The sequence below is a fragment of the Myxocyprinus asiaticus genome, chromosome 2, assembly GCF_019703515.2.
Source record: "Myxocyprinus asiaticus isolate MX2 ecotype Aquarium Trade chromosome 2, UBuf_Myxa_2, whole genome shotgun sequence".
Classification (NCBI taxonomy): Eukaryota; Metazoa; Chordata; class Actinopteri; order Cypriniformes; family Catostomidae; genus Myxocyprinus; species Myxocyprinus asiaticus.
In genome coordinates, this window is record NC_059345.1 from 17739245 (window position 1) to 17756171 (window position 16927).

The 16927-nt window shown below is 36.2% G+C and overlaps 1 protein-coding gene across 1 annotated transcript in view; it reads left to right on the forward strand.

The window, feature by feature from the left end:
- The window catches only part of LOC127413258 (neuron navigator 2-like), a 117314-nt gene that overhangs the window by 45006 nt on the left and 55381 nt on the right, over positions 1–16927 (forward strand). Inside the window, exons 11-12 of the mRNA XM_051650238.1 lie at positions 1725–2108; positions 11982–12101. Coding sequence (XP_051506198.1) covers positions 1725–2108; positions 11982–12101 — 504 coding nt within the window. The remainder of the gene's footprint in view (positions 1–1724; positions 2109–11981; positions 12102–16927) is intronic.

Sequence of the window (16927 nt, forward strand, 5' to 3'; positions counted from 1 at the left end):
TGAGATACATTTGAGGATATAGATACTAATATTATTAGTAGCTAAATGTGGAATTTTCACTGGTTTATTTAATGAGACCTTTTGGGATGCAGACTGATTTCAGAACTTCCACAAACCTATAACCTGTAACATTAAGAACTTCTCCAATCTTCAAATAGGCATATAGCTAACTCAAAAACCATGCATAGTAACCTGAACCTGAAGACCTGAAGGTGCTTCAAAGAACCTTTGAAAGCCCTTTATTTTTAAAGGAATTGTTCACCCAAAACTGATTATCATTACTCTTATCATTTACTCACCCTTATGCCTTCTCAAACTCATATGACTTTCTTTCTTCTGCAGAACACAGACGAAGATATTTTGATGGAGATATGATGTGAATATATCCATACAATGCAAGTCAATGGGGTCCAACACTTCCAAGCTTTAAAAAGGACATAAAGGCAGCATATAGGTAATCCATTACAACTCGTGTGGTTTAATCCATGTCATCTGAAGCGATACGATCGGTTTTAGTTAAGAAACAGGCCAAAATGTAACTCCTTTTTTCACTATAAATTTTGACATGTACAGTTTCCTAGGCGCAATCACCTCTGTACATGCGCTCTGCAAATGCATCAAGTGCAAGAAAGTGTCATTGAGATTAAAATACTTTATGTCCTTTTTGGAGCTTGAAAGTGTTGGTCCCCATTGACTTGATTGTATGGATATATTCACATTATATCTCCATCAAAATATCTTCATTTTTGTTCCGCAGAAGAGAAAAAGTCATACAAGTCTAAGACAGCATAAGGGTTAGTAAATTATGAGAGGATTATCAGTTTTGAGTGAACTCTTCCTTTAAGAGTATAGAGTGTCCGTATCTTATCAAGCACTTCTATAAAGGTTTTTTATTTTTATTTTTTATTTTTTATGGAGCAAGGTACAACTCTATTTATAGCTTGAAAAATACAGAAAACGTATCTTCTCTTAACCCTCCACCCCAAAGAACTGGCAAAGACACATATTTCCATAAAAGGACACTTTTTTTATAGCAGTTCTTTTCTCTTTTGAGACAGTGACAAGTAGCCATTCCTTGCTCAGCTTGACTCGTCTGACTGAAAGAGATTCTGTTTTTCAAAATGAATTGTCTGTCCAGCCCCATATACGGCTCATGGTGTCCGAAAATGACACTATGATGCAGCACTTTTTGCTCTTGAGACCTGTATTGTTCCTCTTTCTGAGTATTCATCTATTTGACTAAGACTGTGTTGCTATGATGGCATAATGCAGTAACTGTGAAGTGCTTTAAAACTCCATTTTAGGGCAAAAGAGTCAATTTCCAACAAGGCATTTTTGTTCCATTAGGTGTCAGGACAAGCAAAACAAAGAATTACTTGACTATGCCATAATTTTGAAGTACTATATTAAGAGTCCCGGCCCTATATCAAAGGTAAATGCTGAATATGTAATTAAATCTAAAAAAAATAAATAAAAAAAAATAAAAAATAAAAATACGGCACTGAAATACCATACTAAAACAAAACTGCAGTAACTTGGTATTACCACACCTATGATCAAAAAAGAAAAAGAAAGAAAAAAAGAACCATGTTACTATCATTCCTGTAAAAAAATTCCATCAATATCAGCATCAGTCTTGACATGTGGTCATTGTTTGAAGCTGTTTGTTTAACAGTGTTGATGCACTAAACTTTAAGTGAAAATTAAATGTTCTTCTCTCTCAGCACACTGGAGACAACTTTTGACAGCAGTGTGACTACTGAAATGAGCAGTCGTAGCATCCTCAGCATTGCATCTCGGTCTGCATCATTGTCCTGGGCGAGTCGCATAGGCCAGTCTAGTCCCCGTCTACAAGCGGGAGATGCGCCCTCGGTGGGTAACGGGTACCAGTCCCGGAGCGGTGGGGTGACATCCAACCAGGGCCGGTATCTGTACCAGGCTCCTCTTAGGAAGCAGCTGGCAGCACGTGGCGGTGCCCTCTGTGGCCTGGAGCTGGGAGATAGAGTGGAGGATCTGGAGCTTGCAGGAATGGGTCTGGAAATGAGCGGCTACATGAGTGAAGGAGATGTGCTGGCAAAGAACGCCCGGGCTGATGAGCTGACCAGCGGGTGAGTGTGGAAGATTGTTATCATTTGTTAATGGGTCAAGGATGTGACACTATTTATTTATTTATTTATTTATTTTCAGAACCTGATAAAGCTGAAGTGTGTAACTTTTTCGATGTTAAAATACTGCTCCTATCCCAGCTTAATATGCAGAGACAACTATAAGTAAGCCATTCATAGGTTGATTTTTTGGAACCCTGTAAACACATATCATTGGCGTTATATTTGCTCTGTTTGTTTTAAATGGCCCGTCCCGCTTGACCCAGCAGCATCTGGGACTACCTGTTTACTTGACCAATGGGGGATGGGGGGGAGTATTCGAAACAGCTGATGGAAAAAATGCGGTTGGGTCACGCTAGTGGTGCAGAAATTCCACACTTTTAAATTATTAAAAAATACATAAAAAATACAATTTCACACAAATCAATTACTTGAATACACCTCTACTATGATTTTGATTTCTGAGTTCAAAGCCATTTTTATATTTTGTTTCTAGGGCTTTAAAGGGATAGTTCAACCCAAAAATGTAAATTCTCACATAATTTACTCACCCTCATGCCATCCCAGATGTTTATGAATTTCTTTCTTCTGCGAACACAAATGAAGATTTTTAGAAGAATATCTCAGCTCTGTAGGTCCATAAAATGCAAGTGAATGGTGTCCAGAACTTTGAAGATCCAAAAGCACATAAAGGCAGCTTAAAAGTATTCCCTAAGACTCCAGTGGGTAAATCCATATATTCTGAAGTGACATGATAGGTGTGGGTGAGAAACAGATCAATATTTAAGTCCTTTTTATACTATAAATCTCCACTCTTTCATTTTCACATTATTCTACTTTTCTTTTTGGCGATTCACATTTTTTGTGCATATCGCCACCTACTGGGCAGGGGGGAGAATTTATAGTAAAAAGGTCTTAAAAATTTATCTGTTTCTCACCCACACCTATCATATCGCTTCAGAAGATATGGATTTAACCACTGGAGTCAAATGGATCACTTTTATGCTGCCTTTTTGTGTGTGCTTTTTTTTGGGGGGGGGGGGGGGGCTTCAAGGTTCTGGCCACTATTCACTTGCATTATGTGGACCTACAGAGCTGAAAAATTCTCCTAAATATTCTTTATTTGTGTTCAGCAAAAGAAAGAAAGTCATACATGTCTGGGATGGCATGAGGGTGAGTAAATGTCAAAAATGTAGTATAAAGACAGTAAATAAAAAGTCTCATTAAACGCTGAAACTTTATAAAAAAAAAGAAAAAAAAAAGAAAATGTTGGCATGAGTAGTTTGAAATAATATTTTATTATTATTTATTTAAAAAAATAATCAGTGAAACAAATTTGTTTTGAAATATTATTATTTGGAAAACTTTTATCTGTCAAATCAGGTGGTGCAACCAACATGCTTATTATAATTTTTTGTCATGCTACAAGAAAACCATAAAACATAGAGGACCCTCATGAGTGTCAAGGTCATTACATTTTTATAAATATTTAAAAGATTTTATTTTTATCTTTTTATTTTATTTTTATCTTTTAAAGATTTTAAAGATCTCTTATTGTCAGAAGAAGCCTCATTTTCATAAGATTTCACAGCAATGAGACCAGTAAATATTTGAATGTGGACATTTAAAGTGTTGTGTTTAGTGTTGTGGAACCACTAGAGGGCAATAGTGTTTTGTATTTACAGTATAGTAATTCATAGAGAAGCTAGCCCTTTTCTCATGTTTAACAAGTTTTCATTTGGGAATCATAAATGGGTAAAACATTTCCATTGCAACCACTCTGAAGCACTTTACCATACAAAGGAATATTAGTAAAAACTTGAACAAACCTTACATAATTTCTAATATCTAATCAAATCCAATAACCTACCGGCAGATACCGAATCTGATAACATTATTTTAGTTCTCATGGGCAGGTTTTAAAGAGGCGTATGCCAGACATCAGATTTATGACGTCTAAAGAAGCAGGTGAAGGCATTAAATACAATAAAAACTGTCACCTTGGGCCATTGGCCCTTTGGGCATGAATAAAAGGGTCTTCAGTGTATTATATGCAGGATTGGGGATTAACGAAATACAAGTAACGGGAATACATATTTAAAATATAAAATATAAGTAACTGTATTCCACTACAGTTACAATTTAAATCATTGGTAATTAGAATACAGTTACATTCAAAAAGTATTTTGATTACTGAAGAGATTACTTTGCATTTTTTCGTCATTTGTTTAATTTAATATTTAGTCCTTTCAGATGGAAAAATGTACATATATAAATGATGCGATCCAAAGTGCATTTGAACAGCGGTGAAACACTTTCTTATGATGTGTTACATTTATACGAGCTTGAAGTTTGAAGTAAGTTTGGAGCAGAAGAAATAGAAATAAACCTTGTGTAAATTGTCAGCTTTATGCTAAGCTAAAATGCTATTTCTAGCCATTTTACATGCACATGTTACCAGGCACGGTCATATTTTTTTGTTGGATAATAATTTATTTTTTTCTAGTAAGACCTTTGACATTAGGGCAAAAATCATATTCTTGATAATAATTTTTGTATTATTTTCCTGTAAAAATATCAAAAAATCCTTAAAACAAGATCAATTAGATTTATCTTTTTTTAGAAACAACACTGCATAAGATATTTAGGTTTTTCAGAGAATGTATTTTTATCATGTGTATTTTGTCTTACTGTACTGGCAGAGTTTTAATAGTCAAAACAAGTGAAAAAATCTACCAGTGCTGAAGAAGTAATCCAAAGTATTCATAATACGTTAATGACTTTGAGTAATCTAACAAAATATGTTACAAATTACATTTTACAGCATGTAATCTGTAATCTGTAGTGGAATACATTTCAAAAGTAACCCTCATAACCCTGATTATATGAGCATTTGATATCTCATGTACTGAGTATACAGACTGAATGAGTGATCTGACAGTGATTTAACAACCCCTTCATGCACAAACAAGTTCTTTGCATACCTTGGCTGTGATAGTGTGCAATTTAAACCCTTTCTGTTATTATTTCCCTCCATCACACTCTTCCTGTGAGGTTTGAGAGCTACAGAACGTTCTAGTGCTTCTAACATTACCAGATTATAGAGAACAGGCCAGGTGTCAGGCTGTAATTATATATGGCTTTAAACCTTCGTGTCTAGATTTAAAATAACGATTACTTAAATGATTATTCATTTACCATATAAACGTCCGACAAAATCCAGACGGCAACATCCTGTTATATGAATGCACATTCATACATACTCTTCCTCGCTTTCACAATTTTGACATTTTGAATGTCGAACCCTTAACCCTGTCATTTACCTAAAAGGCCCAGAGGAATCTCCTGTGTGCTTTGATAAACATCTATTTAACAAAGGCTTCTCTGCACAATAGATGATGTCATTAGCATTGAGGTATTGTTAGGGAAAGTGAGATTGCTAATGGGGGTATACTCTAGATCTTCTTAAAATGAAGCACATCTCTATCAAGTTTAAACCAGACCCCTTATGTAAAGAGGCTCTCATGGTTCTGGCATTGGGTCCGATTTCCGAAGTCTCAAAGTGACTTATTTCACAGTCCAGTCAGAAGCAAGACTGATTGGTAAAAAACCTTCATGGATGTCGCCCCAGGCTGAACGTACAGGTTAACCCAATATGATCTGCTTCCTCTGTTGTGTTCTTGACAGGACTTTAACAATGGAGCTTCAGGGTTATGACATTACATCATATGCACTGCATCATGCTGAGATTGATATGTTCTCCACTTTTTATTATAATATTTTTTTTCTGTTCAGGCTGCTAAACTTTGTGGTTACAACATGTACTATATGAGGCTACTGACATTTCAGCGAGTAAATATTAATCTAAAATAAGATAGAAATGTTAGAAATTAAAGTGTGCCATTTGTGGTAGCAAATATTGGTTAAAGGAATAGTCATCCCCAAAATGAAAATTCTGCATTATTTACTCATTACTCATTATTTATTTACACATCAACTGCCATTGTATTGCAAAACCGGACCACAATTTTCATTCAACTTTCTTCCTTTTTGTTCCACATGAGAAAAAAGGTCTTATAGCTTTGTAACAGCATGAGGGTGAGTAAATTATGAGAATTTTCCTTTTTGGGTGAACTATTCCTTTAAAAGAGTTTATTTTTTTCAGTCCAGGCTACTAGACTTTGTGGTTACGACACATGTAATGCTCCTGATATTCCAGTAAAGTAAAGATGCATCTAAAATAAGAAAGTGTGCCATCTGTGGTAGAGAAGATTGGTTAAAGTTTGACCATAGTCTCACTCAGGCTGAGGGAATTTAGGGCTTTTAGTTTGTTCAGTCTTCCAGTGTTTGTGTTGGTTTTTGTCCACAAACAAATGGTTTGCTCCAATAGGTCAGAATGCACATGCAAACCCCAGTGAAAAAGTAATATACCAAATTGTATTTAAAATGCATTTATTTCATGATAAGTATACTACAAATACATGAACATATCTATGTACTAATTGAAAATAGCATGGAATTACACTTATTTTATGCTTTCTTCAAATGCACACAGAGAAACCTTTTTTCACTACAAATGAAGTAGTAAAGTAGTAAAGCTTTTACAAATGCATTTAGCAGAAGTATGCATTAAATTCAAATATAGTGTACTTTAAGAAAGTTCACTGGTTTGGTGCTTGTTTCCATCTACAGCTTGCTTTATGAATCTACAACTTGTTTGAACAGTTTTAAAAGTGATTATCACAAAAATTACTGGTAATATGACTAATATTTTCCTAATATATATACTGTATATTTTACGTTACACCATGTCTGTTCTGAGAGCTTTTAGGAGTGCATATTTCATTTGCATTTCAACATACTGTTATCATATGAACTGAGAACTAACTCTTTATTTGTCTGTCTTATTCTGTAACTTGGATGTCTTACACAAGAGGTTACTAATGCTGGAAACCTATTAATTTAAAAATTATAATTAAAACATTATTTTGAGTACTTTTTTAATTGCACTATGCACATTCCTTAAAACACAAGAGTAATACATAATTTACATGTGCAGCAGTCACTGCACCAGAACCAGTTTTGAAGTGGGTAGGCCACAAATTGGCTGGTTGTGACATCATCACATCAACATTAAATAGTCAGTATGCAAAGTGTGTTGTACACCCAATGTACACTGGACCAGCTTCCAAATCACGGTGATTATATTTATTTATCTACAAAAATATTAGTTAAAAACTGTCCCCTTACACAGTCCGAATGTTGACGCAATCAAACTAAAAAGATTTCAGTCTGTTTACGTGGAGAGAGACTATGTGCTTGTCATTAATTTCAGTTCACACAAACTGCTGCTCTAACATTTGTATTTTTATTTATATTTCAACAAAATGAAATGCTGTCTTTTAAGCCATTGACGATGATACTACTGGAACACTGAATTGGTTCAACAGCAGGATCGTGTGTATGGGTTCCTCCTCTTTATGTATCTATTAAATCAGTCTCAATCAGACAGTCTTTTGTTGCTTGTATTTGCATTCATCAGCTTTCCGCAAGTACAGTATGCTCTGTGTTTTATACCATTTTTAAAGCAGCATGTTGCATTCGACATTGTGTAACATGAAGAGGTAAGCCAGAGGCCTTTGTTGATCAGTAATAAGATGGACCAATCAGATGTCTGCATTTTTTAACTTTTCTTAGTGCAAAGGGCTAAATGGCACGTTTACCTAATTTAATAAAATGTCAGGTGTTAAAACTACAGAGAATTATAGTCCTTTCCAGGAATATACTGTAACGTCTGTTGGTGTTTCTGCTTGGGATCTTGCTATTGGCTGTTGTGTTTTTATAATTAATGAGGCAGGTCTGAGTAGGTTTTGGCGACTGTTTGGTGTTTTTTATTAACTAACATTTAAAAGAAATTGGAGTTATAGTTATGTTTCGAGTTCAGCTTAATGTTAAATGTGTCGTTTTATGTTATGAAAAGGGGTTATTTTTTAGTTACCCTGGGTGAGATTAGTGTTGCTTTGAGATAGGTGTGATCCAGTGTGAATCGATGAAAGACAGTCTGCAGTGAATTTTTAAGTATTATTGTTGTTAATTGATAGTGGTTGAAGACTCACTATGCTTGGTCTTCCAACTTTTTTCCCAATAGTACCAACTGTATAATACAATGAATTAAAGCGGCAGAGCTATATATATTAAATTAATGCCAGCCGAAATTTAGTTGTGGTGTGGGCCTGCAATATTTTATCAGTATATCATTAATATATGTCCAGCACTCTTATAGTTGCAGTTGTAATGCCACTGTGTATTTAAAAATTAAATACAAGGGTAGATATTTAAAGTGTACTAAAGTATACTTGAAATATTTCCATTTTAGCACAACAAAGTGCATTAAGTACAAAATTAGTTGTTCAAATTTAGCAGACTTTAAGTATTCCAATTTATAGTCTGCCACCAATACACTTTAGTATCCTGAAGCACCCAAGAATAAAGTGTGCTTAAGTATATTATTTTTTCACTAGGGAAGGCCTCTCCAAACATTAACAATTAGTTGTCAGGTCATGCATACTATCACTGATTATACACACACACACACACATACATGTTGGTGCAGCTATCATTATAAGGACTCTACATTGACATAATGATTTTTATACTGTACGAACTATAGATTCTATTCCCTAACCCTAACCCTACCCTATCCCACACAGAAAACTTTCTGCATTTTTAATAAAACATAGTTTAGCACACACACACACACACACACACACACAATAGTTTCCAATGTGTGAGTTTACAAACCTGCAATTTCATGATAACCAATTCAATCTTTGAAATGCTTTAGCTGACCTCAAGAATCTTTTTTTTTTTTTTTTTTTTTTTTTTTGGAAGTATTCACATAGTTTACCATTGCTACAGTATTTTACGTAAAGCAAAACATAAAAAGGTTAACAACTTGCATATGTGTGTGTGGTTTTGATTGGAAAAGGGCAAAAAAGCAAGGAAGACACTTCGCATTTGTGTTTAAGCTGAAAGGAAGTCATGCACAGGATTTTGGAACTATTATATTAAATTGTATTTATTCAGTTGCAGTTTATTTTTAAATCTTTGAGTATATGCCTTGTCCTCAGACCTCTGTATTATACATGCGTGAAAAGCCCACTTTTCTTCTGCCCTTTCCAATGTCTCTGTCATACTTTATTTTCCATATTTTTTTATTTTAATGTTCGGCATGTAATGTAAACGAATACGTCTCCCTATCTTTCCGAGCACTATAGTTTTCCACCGACAGTCTCTACCTTCTTTCCTTATCTTATACTATAGAGCCATTTTTCCACCTTTAATGTCGCCATTCTTTCTTCTCCTCAAATGTCAAACTCGAACATTGAAACTACGTATATGGCATTAGTTTAGTGTTGGAGGTATTTCTCGTCTCTGAACTTTCTTTCTTGATCCCTCTCTCTCTCTCTCACTCCCCTCTTTCTTCTCTTCATGTGTTACCCCTCTCCCAAAACCCCTCCAGGCTCTCTTGGTCCATTTTGGTCACGGGTGGGAGATTGTGTTTAGGTGAGGATGTGTGTGTGTGTGTTGAGGAAGGGGGTGGCTGCTTTAGCCTCCTCCCTCATCACTAAACAGTCCAGCATACCGGCACAAATTTCAGCCAGACACACACACAATAGAAACGGAGAGGCATAGACTGAATTCCAATAATATAAAGAACAACACATGCAAAACATTTATAGTACTAACACAAACACATAGTAGAAAGTGTATATCAAGAGGAGATTTCAAACCATTACTAGGTTCTTACCTGTTCAGTTGGCCAGTCATGTGTTTTGGTGAATGGATCTACATCTGATGGAAGTTTAACAGTGAAAGGTACGTCTGCCGTTGTTGTAAGCCTGGCTTTGTCACGTCAACATTATTGCTTTTAAAAATAAAAATAAATGTTAGAGATTTTATTAATTTTTAGAGGATGTTTGAAGTTTGTTTCTTCTTGGTGTAACCCAGTTTTTTCGTAATAGCACCAAATTGTAGTTTTAATCACTGTTACACTTAAAATATTCCACTTTTTTTTTTTTTTTTTTTTTACACATACCATGGTATACCATGATATATTTGGGTTAATATCATAAAACTATCAATATAACAGAAATATTTCACCCCAAAATCAACAAGGAAAAAAAAAAATTACATATAGAAAATTAAGCTTAATTTTTGGACCTTGAAATTTTTAAATTAATTAATGGTAAAAAAAAAAAAAATATATATATATATATATATATATATAGTTTGTAGTCAAAGTAAAATGCTGTCTCTGTGTCACAATTAGTAGTACAGTAATGTTATACTTTTAATTAAATATTAAAAGTATAACATTACTGTACTACTAATTGTGACACAGAGACAGCATTTTACTTTGACTACAAACTTTTATACTTTCAATTTTTCTTTCTTGATTATATCCATCAATACATGTACTCTCATCAATGAGGAGAGAAATTGAAAGTTGGTGGTATGTAAAGGCGATTCATGCACTCATGGGCGGAGATGTTGTTGCACCATTGGCTGTCTGGAGATATTTGGCAACTTGTAAACCCACAGTATTCCAACAGCTTGTTCTCAATATAATGTGACAGGAATTTACACAAAGAGGCTCTGTACTGACTCACAAACTTACACTAACAGACACCTTACCTTGAATAAGCCTGAAGACTGAAGATTGTATTCCAGTGTCCAGTGGGAACCATAGGGGATTGACTGACTGCTAACAGCGAGGAATATGTTGACAGGGCAAATATTTGGGAGAGTATCCGGTTTTGTTTTAGTTATGTGAGGGTGTGTTTTTCTCCGAGAGGCCTTTTCACCTGCATAAACCTAATAGACTTATATGGGTGAAAGAATGCTAGATTAAAGTGTGTGTTTGAGAAAGTACTCAGTTTTAGTTTCTGGACAAAAATTGTTGTCCCCCAATGAGAAGTAAATCTTGCAAAACCTCCCTTTCAAGACATTCTAGGATGTCCTCAATTGGAAAATTGATTCTATTAAAAAGTGTGTGTGTGTGTGTGTGTGTGATCACCAGCCATGGTTTATGTGAAGTCTTGTCTAAAGACTTGATGGATCTTTTTCCCTTTATTAGGACAACACTGGATGAGTTTGAATCATTGACCCCACTGACCCTCTGACTCTCTCTCACACACACTTCCTGTTGCCTGATCTAAACCAGCGGAGGCGTGAATGTTATGAGTTCAATATTAGCTGAAAGTTTCATCGGTTAGTTTAGACTGAGTTGCCAGTTACTAGTTCTGCTGCTGATCTTTCTCATTGAACATCCCACTTTCCCAAAAAACAATCAGAAAGACCAAAGACTGAGCTGAGTTTCCTTAATGACTTGTGTCATTTCATTTATTAGTAAAACAGTCTTTTCAGTATCAGTACGCAAAATTTGGTGCTGCAAATTAAGGAGCACTGCTATGAATTTGTGCAGTTACAGTTTGTATTTCATATTGACTTCTGCATCAAAATGGATCATTACCACCACATTAAAAAAGGCAATTAATGTGTCAGTGTGGAATTCTGAATTACATATTATTGTTATTTATTAAAATCTTTAGCTGTTATCTAGTGCTTTGTTTTTGATTAATCACATCAGTCCTGTAGATATTTTCAAATTGCAAAATCCATGAAAGCTCCCACCCTGTGCTTTTGATTTATCAGTGCTTAAACGGAGTCTGTGAACATATGGTTTCATTTTTTTCCTTTTTTTTTTTTTTTTTTGAGTGTTCTTAATTTGCTCTTTTACTTTTACGTTTAGCAACGAAATGAATGTGTTTACAAAGAATGGAGTTCATGCTCTGTTTCTCTCTTTTCTGTCAGGTACATGACGGATGGTGGTTTAAGTCTGTATACTCGACGGTTAAACCGTTTGCCGGATGGCATGGCAATGGTACGGGAAACTCTACAGCGCAATGCCACAGGACAGGGAGACGCAGACAGGTACGTCCCTTCTCCTATTCATTCTCCTGATCACAATCAATACCAATGCCACTATGTCACTGCTCTAAATTTATAATGATGCTGCTTTTAGTGCACATGAATTGTATGAGCTTTCTATCACAATTGTGCACACAATGACTTGCTAGTCTTTGTTTTTTGCTCAATGTTCTTTGTTTTCTACTTAGAGTTCTTTGTTATTGAATAGCTTTTGTTGAAGCATCCCTCATATGCACATGCTTATCGGTATGCAGGTACCAATCCAGACAGCATCAAGTCTTGATAACATAGAGTGCAACAGTCTGGGTCCAGAAGGAAAAATCCCATTCATTTTCTCCCATTCATTTAAATTTTTTAACAATAACTTAGAAACCTTTAAGAAACAGACCTACCATGAGCTCAGAGATTGTTAAAGCATGGTATATGCTTCTGTTGAAGCCATCAATCCGCATTTCTTCAACTTCATTTTTAAAAAATTGTGTTTGATAGCAAAATTTGTGGTGAAGAACTACATTACCCATGATCCAGCAAAGTCAGATCCACCAATCAGAAAAACTTCTACAGCAAAGCATGCTAAAAGAGCTCTGCAGTGATCGCCCACTCCCATGATGCAATTGGTCAAATTACTTATATATTTGTATATAGTGTGTTTCAATAGTTTACAATATACTTCAAATATATTGATTCTAGGCTTAAAGTCAACAACTTGATTCCTTATCTTGGGGCCTTGAGCTCAGTGGTAAAGACGCTTGCTACCACCCCTGGGGTTCACTAGTTCACTAGTTCGAATCCCAGGGCATGCTGAGTGATTCCAGCCAGGTCTCCTAAGCAACCAAATTGGCCTGGTTGCTAGGGAGGGTAGAGTCACATGGGGTAATCTCCTTGTGATCGCCATAATGTGGTTCGTTCTCAGTGGGGCGCGTGGTGAGTTGAGCGTGGATGCCGCAGTGGGTGGTGTGAAGCCTCCACACGTGCTATGCTCAACAAGCCACATGATAAGATGCACAGGTTGACAATCTCAGATGTGGAGGCAACTGGTATTCATCCTCCACCACCTGGACTGAGGCAAATCACTATGTGACCACGAGGACTTAAAAGCATATTGGGAATTGGCCATTCCAAATTGGGAGAAAAAGGGGAAAAATCCAGAAAAATAAAAAATCAACTGTTTTATATTTTTTTTATTTATGTCATTCGCAATGCTTCATGGGATTGCAGTTCATTCCCTCATTTAAAGGTGAAGTATGTAACTTTTTTTATGTCAAAATACATTTTACTATCCCAGTTTATTGTTTATTGACAACTATAAGCCATTCGTGGTAACTCCTCCAAAAGTATAAACACCGAGCCTTCAAAACATTGATGTTTATATTTTAAGCGGCCCGCTCATCTCCACCCATCCCTTTCTAGCTCAACCTATAGCGTGAACTTGGGGCATTCTTTGGGGCTACTTGTAGTAAGCTGTTCAGCCGGGAGAATATGAACATGCATGGCAGACATGTACAGAGGAAAAATTTTGCTTTGCTGAAATTCGAAGTCTTGCTAAAAGACACAGAGATAGAGAACAAATTAAAAACCTGAGTGAACATTGACGTCGCATTAACAAGGTGGAATTTTTGGGGTTCGATGAAGACTCCAAACTTGCCGAGTTTCTTCTCGACAGGTAAGCTAAACTCAAGGTATTGCCACACATGTTAGCTCATTACTCTCAAGCTTCAGATAAATATGTAAGATACTAGGAATATGTATCGTTACGCTTACTGGTTACCACAAGAAAACATCCTACCTCATGTGCTGGATCCCCCACACACCAAGCTGCCGTTCAATCTGGTGATGTTATCGGAAGACCTGATTCCTCTGCCACGCCTTCTGCCTTGTGTGTATATGTTATAGTGGTCTTGTTTGTTACGACGTTAAACCGTTAATCACCTTATATTTAGTATGGCCTGTTTGTTCTTAGGGAATCAGAGAGTGTATAAGGGCGTGATGAGTCTAAGGGGTATTTACTTTATTTTTGCAATTCCGTTTGGTGCCACTATTAGCGCAGAACTGACATACTTCACCTTTAAGATGTTTACAGTACACAGTCTTGTCTTTAACCTTTATATTTTTGTACGATTTTCAAATACTTTTTTTTTGTAAAATCAGAAATGTATAATGTTATGATTCACCTCAGAGCTGGTGGTTTGGTCCATGGCTTACAATTCTTTATTGATTTATTGTATAAAATTCCTATGGAAAAAAAAAATGCATGGAAAAAATACTTCTGGAACCGAGACGGTGGCAGGCAGTGTTGTGCTCTATTGTCTCACTTCTCAGTAATTTATTGTAATTAGTAAGTAATTTATTAATAAATAATAATACAAAAATACTTCATTTTCAGTAAATAAATGTTACTTAAACAATTTGCAGTGGATCAGCATCAAGCATTTACTCAAGCAGTGTGACAGTTCTGTTTTATTGTGTGTCTGAATACATCCCTATCACAACTGCATTAGTTTGACTGGTTTCTCTAGGTCTATATTAAGTTCCTGCTCAGAGTTGTACTCATTTCACTGGGGGAAATCCTGTTCTGAAGGAGGCTGTTGCTGATGGCACGCTCCATTAAAAAAGAAAAGAAAAAGAAATGTCTTCTATTCAGTTGAGGTAGCACACACAACTTACTTTCAAAAGAATGAAAACAACCGAAATCATGGCCTTGTCACCACAAGCCTCTCTGCAGCAGATCTGGGCTATGGGTGGAACCCTGCCGAGTGGGCATGAATGCCCCCTTTAAAAAGATCAGATTTAATTAGCATGTGTATTTATAAGTGTTTGAGTCATTTAGCTGGTGGAGGGACAGATGAGATGTCACTCATAAGAATTCGATTTTATGTCATCACATAGTCCTTTAGCTAGAGGGGAAAGAAAGTATTAGTTTATCATTTGTGGATGAATATTTTCATTCTGCTATACAATCCTGCACGTCCAAAGACAATTCAGCTGGTAACCACCACAATAAGACTGTTGCCCAAACAATATTCCACATTTACATTTTCATTTACATGCAGCTGTTACACTATGTACAGAATTTAGTAGTACACACATTAGCAAACCAAAACCATTGTTGGCATTGCCTGGTGAGCACAAAGTTTAATATACACGTTAGGATGCGTGATTTCATAATCATTTCATTTTGCATATTTGGCATCTTGACAGCAACACAAATGTGAACACACAGTTCCACCCCACTTTATTTGAATTCCCTGCTGTCCACCAGAACAAAGGTGTGTGTCTCTGTATGGGACAATTTGCATGGATTTATTAAAAACACATGTTGCTTTTAAATATGAGCAAGACTTCAGAAAAAGACAGAAAAAGTTCAGTACAGAAAGAGTATCCAGCCATGTTACCTATTATGTTACATACTTGATAATTGTATTTTGATATATTTCATCGTGGCAGGCAATTTTGTTTGGGGGGGGGGGGGGGGCTTTGTTCCCTTTGGACTTGACCACAGTAAGAGCGTACAAGGAATTTTCCCCTTTAATAAAAAGAATCTCTCTGTTTTGGATGATTCCCGTCCCTCCTTTTTTCTCAGAACAAGACTCTCCAATTCTCGAAGGATGTTGTGGTTAACCTTCCGGCAATAAAAATTACCCACAACATGCCCTGAGACTCATTTAGTTCTCTCAGTCTCTCAGGCAGATATGTTCTCTTCCTCTCTCTGATCTCTCACCCATTCATTGTTCCTAATATCCCTATACCAGATACCACATTAGTTAAGTTGGTTCCTGTATTCAGCTCACTGTGACACCCTTAGCACATCAACAGAGGCTTCTAGATATAGGCAAAAACAGAAGCTGCTGAATTTTTTTTTTTTTTTTTTTGCGATATTGGGAATGCCAGCTCCGATATGGAACAGCATGCCTGCATTGTACAATAAGCAGGGCATATTGCATCTTTTAGTTGAGATGACTAGATTTGATTTCTGTTGGTGGTGCTACATAGATATACAGTAATAATGAAATGTGTGCATGTTGCAGTATTTCAAGGGGACATGTTCACACATTTAAAGCATTTTCCGCCTGAAGTCCACTTATAATGTTAGTCAAGGAGTCTTCCACCAAACACTCAGAAGTCTTAGCCTCACTGAGCTTGTTTACATGGACACCAAAAAGCAGTTTATTATGGGAAAGCTGGTTAAGGCTGGAAAGCAACATTCCGGTTTACATGCACTGTGTTTGCTGCTTTCTCTTTACTCCTGTATACATGCAGCTCGGTCAGTAAGCAGCTTCCTCCACAGCAACATAATTCCCCGCGACACTTGTGTAAATAACAAACATGGCATCCGATGAAGACTTGGCTGTTTTTTTCTCTGTTGCTTCACTTTATTTCTAGATATTCCAGAGTTGTTGCTGTGTTTGTTTCTTTAACTTTCCATAGCAACCTGCCGCGTAATTGCGCTGCAATAGTGGGGTTTCTTTCCTATGTAAAACTCTGGGATTCCCCCAATGTATTTGAACGCATATACACAGACGTGAGGGACAGTAGTCAATATTTTTGGTATGTGCTTTTCCCACTGTACTCTCAGAAATTTTGAATTCTTCCACTGTGTTTACTTGTTGATATGATGTGTGGCTTCTCCATCTTTTGACATTAGTTATCCAGTCTGTTCCATGCACATGCGCACTCTTCAGAAGCCTGTAAGAATGCAGCTTAACAGAATTGCCACATAAGCCACATTCTCTGGGAAAATCGCAGGTGTGTTAAAACGCTTTCTCATAATCCCTTAAGCTTTCTGCAAAAAACCTGGAATAAGCCGTTTTCTTAAGTCCATGTAAACATGT